Raw genomic sequence first — 11,963 nt, 5'->3', positions numbered from 1 at the left:
ATATATTTTAACAATGAAAGCATCTATTCTTGAAAAGTGGATGTGAAATAATGCTGAAACAATTATAATTGACTGACAGAACATTCATTCACAACAACTTCATCAACTGAGAATAGTTTAAGCAGAGCTATTTATGAAAAGTTTAATCATTTTATAATGTTCTATTATTTTAAATTGTAACTTAATTAAATTTCACTCAACTTCTGTTCTGTCAGTTAGTACATTTACATGAAGATTATGATATAACACAACTTGGTAATTAGTATCCCTTTATGATTGATGAATATTATCCAGGTTTCTGATCACCTGTGCAGGAGTGTTTTGACTCCTGAACATCCCAGACAGTCTCTGTCATTTCTATATTGAAAATATGTTTTTCCATTGTAGAATAGACCAACACCATTCAACAATCCTTCACTTACTTCCTTGGTGTGGATCCAACCATACTCACCTGAGCTCACTCACTCCTAATCATGGTCTACTGATATCTCGCCCATTTCCTTTGTTCTGGCCGGCAGCACCACTAACCACATGTGAGAGTCCTCTGTACCTGTGTTTCACATACACACCTATGGCTGTGTGTGACTAAGGTGAGTTTATTACTTTCTTCATATGTTATAGTTTAATGGTTATTTCTGGATTCATGTAGATTGAATGTGAGCAAAAGCTTGACCAGTATATACTGGTAAATGATATAATGCTCACCTGGCCTGTTTGCTTTGATCCAACAGATTTATAGTTGTGTATAAGTGCACATTGCACATAACTCATTCTCTGTAGTTCTTAATTTAGCAGATGCAACATCCAGAATCCTTATAACTTAAATTAGAATATTTAAAACTTCTTTCATTATGTAATTGTTAAATGTAAAGTTTGCTGTGACGTATTAATTTCAGCCCTAATATTCACTGTTTGTTAGATACCTAAATGTGTGATGTTATATATTGTTTAACTATATATTGTAAGTTTTGAGTTTTCCTGTTCATCATTTTCTGTTCACACAAAAAAAAACATAACCATCACAAGCTTCATCATCTTCTATTGCTCTAGCCTACATGTATACATGTTGGCAATAAATGGCTCAAATGGAAACATCAGTTGTCCCTTAAATTCTTATTGATGTACCCTGGTGATGCTCAAACTCCTGTGAACCGATCCGTACACAGGCATACACTGCACATATAGTATCTTATTATATCCTGGTTATGAATTATCCTGCTGTGGATCATATTATGTTTGTTTTACACAGCAGTGTGTTTTTTCTACAGAGTCTGCCTGCAGTCTCCTCTCAGTATCATTTTTTTTTTTTCATGTAAGGGACGCATTGGATGTCAGTGTGACAGACTTTTAAGAGTAGATCAGGTGTCTGAAATTGATTACAAAATATTTCTTCCTCCTCTTTGGTGCGTAAAAACAGTCCTGCCCACTCCCCTCCAAAAAAAGAGGGAATAGCAGCATGTACAGTATAAAGGTGTTTTTCTTCTGTTCTTCTTAGTGTGTTTACTAGCATTGAAAACCAGTATAATAAGACTCATATATATATATATATATATATATATATATATATATATATATATATATATATATATATATATATATATATATATATATATATATATAAAATGAAGGAGTACACAGTATTACACAACTGCCACTAACTAGCAGCATAGCTGGCATTTCCTTTGCATGACAGTCAGCAGGACACTTGTTTTTTTGGTGTTTTTTCCTTTTTATTTGGTTCCTCATTTTCTACTGAATGCTGGTATACTCCACCTTTCTCTTTCTATTTTCTCAGCTTTTTAAGTGCATATAACTATTTTTGTCTCAAGATGATATAATGAAGATGACTATGATGATCAGGATGATTATATTGATGACTGTGGCACTAAGGATGACTATGAGGATGATGATGATGATTATTTCGCATGCTTTTCTACGGGGCTCTGTGTTGTCAGTGCCTTTTGAACATAGCTGAGAGAATACGAGGATCACTTGTTGACCATCAGCACTGAGAGTGAGCGGTTCTTCACTCAGCCTGCATGTCACTTTGAGGAACAGCACTCGAGTCCGACTGACAGATTAGAGGCAGTTCAGAGAGTGAATGAGCTCCAGCAGGGGGCGCAGTCACACAAAGTAAAGCACAAACAGGACACAGATGGACGGCAGGTTGATGCTTCTAATGTAGCTGCACAATAAGTCGACTTTAGTGTCAAATCTAACAGACGATCCAGTCAGAGACAACAGCAGTTTATCACTGTAGAATAAGAACAAGCTTCCATTATAATTATTGATCAGGGCTGCACAATTATGACTAAATTGATCGTTCTGATTACAGTTTGAGATCATGATCATGATGTTGCTGCACAATTATTTTCCTCAGTGATTTGGGAACAAAATGATTCTCCTTCATTCATCTTATATCAGCATCTTAACTGTTTGCAGCCACATTCTTAATGAAATGAAATGCACCAACACCACTAATAAATCATTATTCTATATGAATGATCAGAGCTGAGTCATGATTGAAAATGATTAATTGTGCAGCCCTACATATAAACTAATGTCTGTCCTCCTCTAGTCTCTTGAGGTCAGTGAGCTCTGCTGCCTTCCTGTCAGCTGTTTAGTCAGATGAAGCTTTACTGAGATAAACTGGAGCCTCTGTGTTCACTCTGAACCTCTGCTATCTTCTTTCTCCAGCCAGTGACTAAGTTGCACTGACAACACTGAGTTGGCTTCTCCTCGTAGGGTGTCTTTCACTCTTTTTTCCCTGGTCCCTCTGTTTCCAACCTTCTTCAATCATTTCTCTGCAGTTGGCTCTTTCTAGTTTCCCTTTGTCTCTTTTTGTCAGTTTGGGTTTCTTCTGTATAATAATATTAATCCTCTAGTTCTCTGATTCTTCAGATTATTGCTCTGTTCTCTTACGTGCTACACGTGTTTCTCTAACTTCAAGAAAATGTGTTAAGGTGTTATCAATAAAATGACAATTTAAATAGAAATGTGAATGTCTTTCTGTGTTTACAGACACATAAAACTGCAACACAGCTTTGATTTTTTTATATTTATTGCCAGAAGTAACCCAGGAAATCATTTCACTCTTGTTTTGATCAGGACATTTGTTCACCAGATAGAAAACATACAACTTTTGAATAAATCATAAATCGAAGACACAGTTAATCAGTGTAAATCCTGACATTCATCCAGCACAGACTCACATGTACTGATGTGTTTCACAAATGATGATTAACATAAACACAAAGGAACAAACAGCAGCTCCAACTTTATAAATGTTCAAGAATTAAGAAATAAATGCTGAAACAGAAAGATAAAGGTGATCACTACTAACAACCTTTAAAATCCACAGTTCAATGTGAGGACCAGGGCTTTGCAGTCAGTCCTATGAATACATATTATTAGGAATGAAGATCAATAATGCTGTGCTGTGATCTACATGATCTTTTTGAAGAAAGAAATGAAAAGCTGTCTAACATACATTTTAGCAAAATTTTCTCATTTTAAAGTATCAAAAATCAGAAATGAGATTCAGTTGTTTCTTATGGATAAAAATGAATGAACATATAGAAAATATTTGACAGCCTTAAGTTATCTGTGATTCATGACACACATGGTAAATAAAGATCAGGTGAATTATTACATCAATATTCCCTGTTTGGTCCATTCTGCACAGTAAATAATGTTTTCTATTTAAAAAAGAGAACATTTGTTGAAACTCTGTATTATTATTATTATTATTATTATTATTATTATTATTATTATTATTATTATTATTATTATTATTATTATTATTGGTACATTCTTTGCTTCACTGAATTATTTTAAAAACTTGGATAATAAACACATAAAAAGTAAATGTATAATTCCCGACTTTCACCAATAAAGAACTGATATTGACAAAAACAAATCTGTAGATCTAATTATTCCATCAAATCCTGATAAATCACATCTCACAAACCTTCCTGAACATCACAGAGAAATCTCAGTTTAACAGATTTTGATATCAGTGGTTTTAGCATCACCAGACTTTCCAAGGTTAAAATAAGGGAAGAGTTTCTCAATGAAAGTGCCTCTGTGAGTGTAGATGTGAGTCTTGTCTTCAGGGTCGTAGAAGGACACCTCCCCCTTGTCATAGTCCAGCTGGACTCTGATCCTCTGGGGACTCTTCTTCACACTGACAGACATACCCACAACATCAATGTATTTTCCATTGCGATGCTTTAAACACCAGAATCCATATTCTGGTGAAGCACTTGTTTCTCCCTTCCTATCAACTGACTCTTTAGCAAAACCGACAAGCCAGACAGGATGGTCTCCCACCTCCACCTCCCAGCTGTGTTTCCCTGAGCTGAAGCCCTCAGAGCCCAGAACAGTGAAATACTTAGTGTTTCTCTCTGGATTATCAGGGAGCTGCTGCTTTGTGTCTCCATTTCTCACACTGGTCAGATCATCAGACAGACAAAGAAGGGGATGTGCAGTGTTTGGGTCCAGAATGACAGGACTGAAGTGGACCTTCTCCTTCATCTTCTCCCAGACTCTGAAGGACAGGTTGCCCAGGTGTTTGGCCACATCTATCAGCGCTCCTGAGACCAGCTGTGGATCTGACAGTGAGCACTGGTCTCTGGCTCTGGTCTGAGTGGGTTTATAACTGCTGAGGAATGACACGTTGTGTTTCTGCAGGTCTTCTTCAACAGCAGAGATACTGTCTGACAGAGAGGAGATCTGCTCCTGAATCCTCTTCATCTCTCTGCTGATAGTCTTCCCCTTCTGCTCCTCTTCCTCCCTCAGAGCTGCCAGTCTGGACTCCTCTTCCTCTTTCAGGAACTGGTGGAGCTTGTTGAACTCTGCTCTGATCTGCTTCTCTGTGGACAACAGTTGATTTTTGGAGTGTTCAACCATTTCATTGTATGTTTTCTCCACTTGTTTGTATTTGTTCCTCTTGTCCTGTAGAGACTTTAAGTCAGATTTCAGCTGGTCCTTCAGGTCACTGACTGCTTGTTCTACAGGAGCCACCTTGTGACTCTGGTGGAGAGAAAACTCACAGACAGGACACACAACTCTCTGTTCATCCTCACAGAACCAATAAGGGACTTCTGGATGTTTATGACACACCACTTCCTCTTTCTCTTTTTCTTTCTCCGTCTCAGATGAATCATTATTCTGCCTCTTAGCAAAGGAGTCAGCCAGGTCTTTGAGTGAAAGGTTGATGGATGGATAATCCTTTGAAGATTTTCTTTTACAAATGGGACAGTTTTTGTTTTTAGCTTGTTCCCAGAATTTTTGCAGACAGCTTGAACAGAAGCTGTGGTTGCAAGTCAGAGACACAGGATCTCTGAAAGTCTCTGAACACACATGGCAACTCAGGAAACTTTCCAAAAGAGCAATTTTCTCAGCCATTTCCTCTATTTTCTAGATTTTCTTTAAGTTGCAGACTCACCAAATTACAGTCTATTCAACTTTCTCTGTTCAATCCTCCGAGTGTGTGTTCTTCAGTAGAGATTTCTCTCTGTAATGTAACGACGTCCGCGATCTGTTCAACAATGTCAATCTACTTTCAGTTTCATTTACCTGCGTAACAGGTGGAGAGCTGATTGAAATAAAACTGCCATTTGATTGTGTCTCCATCAGATGGTGCTGTTTCTGTGTTATGGATGTTAAAGGAATACTCCACCAAAAACTGACTGTATATTTTAACAATGAAAGCATCTATTCTTGAAAAGTTTATGTGAAATAGTGCTGAAACAATTATAGTTGACTGACAGAACATTCATTCACAACAACTTCATCAACTGAGAAATAGTTTAAGCAGAGCCATTTATGAAAAGTTTAATCATTTTATAATATTCTATTATTTTAAATTTAACTTTATTAAACTTTACTCAATTTCTGCTCTGTCAGTTAGTACATTTACATGAAGACTAGTGCCTGTTATGAATTATCCTGATTTTAATCATGTTAAAGTTATGATATAACACAACTTGGTAATTAGTATCCCTTTATTATTGATGAATATTATCCAGGTTTCTGATCATCTGTGCAGGAGTGTCTTTGACTCCTGAACATCCCAGACAGTCTCTGTCATTTCTATATTGAAGTGCAGGTACTATCAGTAGTGATCCTGAAGTTTGAATTGTTAAAATTAGTAAAGCAATTAAGATATTCTTTTTACAGTGAAATACCTCTGCATTAAGAAAATATTGTTTCCCATTGTAGAATAGACCGACACCATTCAACAATCCTTCACCTACTTCCTTGGTGTGAATTCGCCCATACTCACCTGAGCTCACTCACTCCTAATCATGGTCTACTGATATCTCGCCCATTTCCTTTGTTCTGGCCGGCAGCACCACTAACCACATGTGAGAGCCCTCTGTACCTGTGTTTCACATACACACCTATGGCTGTGTGTGACTAAAGTGAGTTCATTACTTTCTTCATATGTTATAGTTTAATGGTTATTTTTGGATTCATGTAGATTGAATGTGAGCAAAAGCTTGACCAGTATATACTGGTAAATGATATAATGGTCACCTGGCCTGTTTGCTTTGAGCCTACAGATTAATAGTTGTGTGTAAGTGCACATTGCACATAACTCATTCTCTGTAGTTCTTAATTTAGGAGATGAAACACATAGAATCCTTATAACTTAAATTAGAATAGTTAAAACTTCTTTCACTGTGTAATTGTTAAATGTAAAGTTTGCTGTGATGTTAATTTCAGCCCTAATATTCACTGTTTTGTTAGATACCTAAATGTGTGATGTTATATATAGTTTAACTATATATTGTAATTCTTGTGTTTTTCTGTTCATCATTTATTTAAACAAAAACATAACCATCACAATCTTCATCATCTTCTATTGCTCTAGCCTACATGTATGCATGATGGCAGTAAATGGCTTAAATGGAAACATCAGTCGTCTCTTAAATTCTTATCGATGTACCCTGGTGATGCTCAAACTCCTGTGAACCGATCCATACACAGGCATACACTACACATATAGTAGCTTATTATATCCTGGTTATGAATTATCCTGCTGTGGATCATATTATGTTTGTTTTACACAGCAGTGTGTTTTTTCTACAGAGTCTGCCTGCAGTCGCCTCTCAGTATCAGGTGTTTAGTGTGTTTTTTAATGTAAGGGACACATTGGATGTCATTGTGACAGACTTTTAAGAGAAGATCAGGTGTCTGAAATTGATTACAAAATATTTTTTCCTCCTCTTTGGAGCCTAAAAACAGTCCTGCCCACTCCCCTCCAAAAAAAGAAGAAATAGCAGCATGTACAGTATAAATGTGTTGTCCTTCTGTTCTTCTTAGTGTGTTTACTAGTTTTGAAAACCAGTATAATAAGACTCACATATTTAAAATGAAGGAGTACACAGTATTACACAACTGCCACTAACTAGCAGTATAGCTGGCATTTCCTTTGCATGACAGTCAGCAGGACACTTGTTTTTTGGTGTTTTTTCCTTTTTATTTGGTTTCTCATTTTCTACTGAATGCTGGTATACTCCACCTTTCTCTTTCTATTTTCTCAGCTTTTTAAGTGCATATAACTATTTTTGTCTCAAGATGATATAATGAAGATGACTATGATGATCAGGATGATTATATTGATGACTGTGGCACTAAGGATGACTATGAGGATGATGATGATGATGATTATTTTGCATGCTTTTCTACAGGGCTCTGTGTTGTCAGTGCCTTTTGAACATAGCTGAGAGAATACGAGGAGCACTTGTTGACCATCAGCACTGAGAGTGAGCGGTTCTTCACTCAGCCTGCATGTCGCTTTGAGGAACAGCACTCGAGTCCGACTGACAGATTAGAGGCAGTTCAGAGAGTGAATGAGCTCCAGCAGGGGGCGCAGTCACACAAAGTAAAGCACAAACAGGACACAGATGGACGGCAGGTTGATGCTTCTAATGTAGCTGCACAATAAGTCGACTTTAGTGTCAAATCTAACAGACAATCCAGTCAGAGACAACAGCAGTTTATCACTGTAGAATAAGAACCAGCTTCCATTATAATTATTGATCAGGGCTGCACAATTATGACTAAATTGATCGTTCTGATTACAGATTGAGATCATGATCATGATGTTGCTGCACAATTATTTTCCTCAGTGATTTGGGAACAAAATGATTCTCCTTCATTCATCTTATATCAGCATCTTAACTGTTTGCAGCCACATTCTTAATGAAATGAAATGCACCAACACCACTAATAAATCGTTATTCTATATGAATGATCAGAGCTGAGTCATGATTGAAAAAGATTAATTGTGCAGCCCTACATATAAACTAATGTCTGTCCTCCTCTAGTCTCTTGAGGTCAGTGAGCTCTGCTGCCTTCCTGTCAGCTGTTTAGTCAGATGAAGCTTTACTGAGATAAACTGGAGCCTCTGTGTTCACTCTGAACCTCTGCTATCTTCTTTCTCCAGCCACTGACTAAGTTGCACTGACAACACTGAGTTGGCTTCTCCTCGTAGGGTGTCTTTCACTCTTTTTTCCCTGGTCCCTCTGTTTCCAACCTTCTTCAATCATTTCTCTGCAGTTGGCTCTTTCTAGTTTCCCTTTGTCTCTTTTTGTCAGTTTGGGTTTCTTCTGTATAATAATATTAATCCTCTAGTTCTCTGATTCTTCAGATTATTGCTCTGTTCTCTTACGTGCTACACGTGTTTCTCTAACTTCAAGAAAATGTGTTAAGGTGTTATCAATAAAATGACAATTTAAATAGAAACGTGAATGTCTTTCTGTGTTTACAGACACATAAAACTGCAGCACAGCTTTGATTTTTTTTTAAATATTTATTGCCAGAAGTAACCCAGGAAATCATTTAACTCTTGTTTTGATCAGGACATTTGTTCACCTGATAGAAAACATACAACTTTTTGAATAAATCATAAACTGAAAACACAGTTAATCAGTGTAAATCCTGACGTTCATTCAGCACAGACTCACATGTACTGATGTGTTTCACAAGTGATGATTAACATAAACACAAAGGAACAAACAGCAGCTCCTACTTAATAGATATTCAAGAATTAAGAGATAAATGCTGAAACAGAAAGATAAAAATGATCACTACTAACAGCCTTTAAAATCCACAGTTCAACATGAGGGTCAGGGCTTTACAATCAATCTTTTTGAATACATATCATTAGGACTGATGATTGATCATATTTGAAGTATATTTTCATTTTATTTTATTGACTAAATGTTTGATCAATGAATAAAAGCACGAACAAATTAATAGATAATAAAAAAACTGTCATCAGGTGCAGCCCAAGCTGTGATCTACATGATCTTTGTTTCAATATTTGATGGACACCTTCAATTTTTTTTTTCTTCAATTTCGGGCTGCTGTAATTTAGACTGAACCTTGAAGAAGAAATGAAAAACTGTTTAAAACTAATTTCTACAGAATTTTCTTGAGTTAAAGCACCAAAAATCAGGAAGAAGATTCAGTTTGTTTTCATGGATAAAACTGAATAATCACATAGAAAAGTTTTGACAATCAGTAGATATCTGTGATTAATGACACACATGGTAAATAAACAGGTGAATTATTATGTAAAGATTTCCTGTTCTGTCCATTCTTCACAGTAAAAAAAGTTTTTCCTTTATTTTAAAAAGAAAACATTTGTAAAACGTCTGAATGTATTATTATAAATACACTTTGAAAAAAATATTTTTTACTTTAAAAGAAAAAAAAACCCTGGATGATTAAACCATTAAAAAGTAAATGTTAAATGCATTACTCTCACCTATAAATCACTAACTGATAGTGACAAAATAAATCTGTAGATCTAATTATTCCCTCAAATCCTAATAAATCACATCTCACAAACCTTCCTGAACATCACAGAGAAATCTCAGTTTGACAGATTTTGATATCAGTGGTTTTAGCATCACCAGCCTCTCCAAGGTTAAAATAAGGGAAGAGTTTCTCAGTGAAAGTGTCTCTGTGAGTGTAGATGTGAGTCTTGTCTTCAGGGTCGTAGAAGGACACCTCCCCCCTGTCATAGTCCAGCTGGACTCTGATCCTCTGGAGACTCTTCTTCACACTGACAGTCTCACCAACAACATCAATGTATTTTCCATCACCATGCCATAAACACCAGATTCCATAATCTGGTGAGGAAAATATCTCTCCCTTCCTGTCAACTGACTCTTTAGCCAAACCCACATTCCAGACAGGATAGTCTCCCACCTCCACCTCCCAGCTGTGTTTCCTTGAGCTGAAGCCCTCAGAGCCCAGAACAGTGATATACTTAGTGTTTCTCTCTGGATTATCAGGGAGCTGCTGCTTTGTGTCTCCACGTCTCACACTGGTCAGATCATCAGACAGATAGAGACGGGGGTCTGCAGTGTTTGGGTCCAGAATGACAGGACTGAAGTGGACCTTCTCCTTCGTCTTCTCCCAGACTCTGAAGGACAGGTTGCCCAGGTGTTTGGCCACATCTATCAGCACTCCTGAGACCAGCTGTGGATCTGACAGTGAGCACTGGTCTCTGGCTCTGGTCTGAGTGGGTTTATAACTGCTGAGGAATGACACCTTGTGTTTCTGCAGGTCTTCTTCAACAGCAGAGATACTGTCTGACAGAGAGGAGATCTGCTCCTGAATCCTCTTCATCTCTCTGCTGATAGTCTTCCCCTTCTGCTCCTCTTCCTCCCTCAGAGCTGCCAGTCTGGACTCCTCTTCCTCTTTCAGGAACTGGTGGAGCTTGTTGAACTCTGCTCTGATCTGCTTCTCTGTGGACAACAGCTGCTTCTTAGAGTGTTGAATCATTTCATTGTATGTTTTCTCCACTTGTTTGTATTTGTCCATCTTGTCCTGTAGAGACTTTAAGTCAGATTTCAGCTGGTCCTTCAGGTCACTGACTGCTTGTTCTACAGGAACCACCTTGTGACCGTGATGGAGAAGAAAATCACAGACAGGACACACAACTCTCTGTTCATCCTCACAGAACCAATAAGGGACTTCTGGATGTTTATGACACACCACTTCCTCTTTCTCCTTTTCTTTCTCCGTCTCAGGTGAATTATTCTGCCTCTTAGCAAAGGAGTCAGCCAGGTCTTTGAGAGAGAGGTTGATGGATGGATAATCCTTTGAAGATTTTCTTTTACAAATGGGACAGTTTTTGTTTTTAGCTTGTTCCCAGAATTTTTGCAGACAGCTTGAACAGAAGCTGTGGTTGCAGGTCAGAGACACAGGATCACTGAAAGTCTCTGAACACACATGGCAACTCAGGTAACCTTCAAAAAGAGCTCTTTCAGCCATTTTCTCTGATTTCTAGATTTTCTTTAAGTTGCAGACTCACCAAATTACAGTCTCTTCAACTTTCTCTGTTCAGTCCTCCGAGTGTGTGTTCTTCAGTAGAGATTTCACTCTGTAATGTAATGGCGTCTGCGATCTGTTCAACAGTGTCAATCTGCTTTCAGTTTCATTTACCTGCGTCACAGGTAGAGAGCTGATGGAAATAAAACTGCCATTTGATTGTGTCTCCACCAGATGGTGCTGTTTCTGTGTTACAGATGTTAAAGGAATACTCCACCAAAAGCCTACTGTATGTTTTAACTATCAAACAATGAAAGCGTCTATACTTGAAAAGTTTATGTGAAATATTGCTGAAACAATTGTAATTTACTACCAGAACATTCATTCAGAACAACTTCATCAACCGATAAATAGTTTAAGCAGAGCTGTTTATGGCAATTTTAATCATTTTATGATATTCTAATATTTTAAATTTAACTTTATTAAACTTTACTCAACTTCTGTTCTGTCAGTTAGTACATTTACATGAAGACTAGAGCCTGTTATGAATTATCCTGATTTTAATCATGTTAAAGTTATGATATAACACAACTTGGTAATTAGTATCCATTTATGATTGATGAATATTATCCAGGTTTCTGATCATCTGTGCAGGAGTGTTTTGA

General features: G+C 37.2%; 2 protein-coding genes across 2 annotated transcripts; both read right to left on the bottom strand.

The window, feature by feature from the left end:
• Window positions 1–3,999: 3,999 nt before the first annotated feature.
• On the bottom strand, window positions 4,000–5,523 carry LOC122966632 (nuclear factor 7, brain-like). The gene has a single exon (XM_044330886.1). It carries the CDS (start codon window positions 5,407–5,409, stop codon window positions 4,000–4,002), a length of 1,410 nt encoding a protein of 469 aa, XP_044186821.1. The 5' UTR covers window positions 5,410–5,523.
• Window positions 5,524–9,737: 4,214 nt separating this feature from the next.
• Window positions 9,738–11,437, bottom strand: LOC122966610 (nuclear factor 7, brain-like). Its single transcript, XM_044330850.1, has one exon. It carries the CDS (start codon window positions 11,299–11,301, stop codon window positions 9,880–9,882), a length of 1,422 nt encoding a protein of 473 aa, XP_044186785.1. The 5' UTR covers window positions 11,302–11,437; the 3' UTR covers window positions 9,738–9,879.
• Window positions 11,438–11,963: the final 526 nt, after the last annotated feature.

This window comes from Thunnus albacares, chromosome 2 (genome assembly GCF_914725855.1).
Source record: "Thunnus albacares chromosome 2, fThuAlb1.1, whole genome shotgun sequence".
Lineage (NCBI taxonomy): Eukaryota > Metazoa > Chordata > Actinopteri > Scombriformes > Scombridae > Thunnus > Thunnus albacares.
Note: the sequence above shows the minus strand (reverse complement) of the source record. Positions and strands in the feature narration are given on the sequence as shown.

What these genes read in the sequence shown, in the direction of transcription:
- LOC122966632 (XM_044330886.1), bottom strand. Translation starts at nt 5,409, where the DNA reads ATGGCTGAGAAAATTGCTCTTTTGGAAAGTTTCCTGAGTTGCCATGTG.
- LOC122966610 (XM_044330850.1), bottom strand. Translation starts at nt 11,301, where the DNA reads ATGGCTGAAAGAGCTCTTTTTGAAGGTTACCTGAGTTGCCATGTGTGT.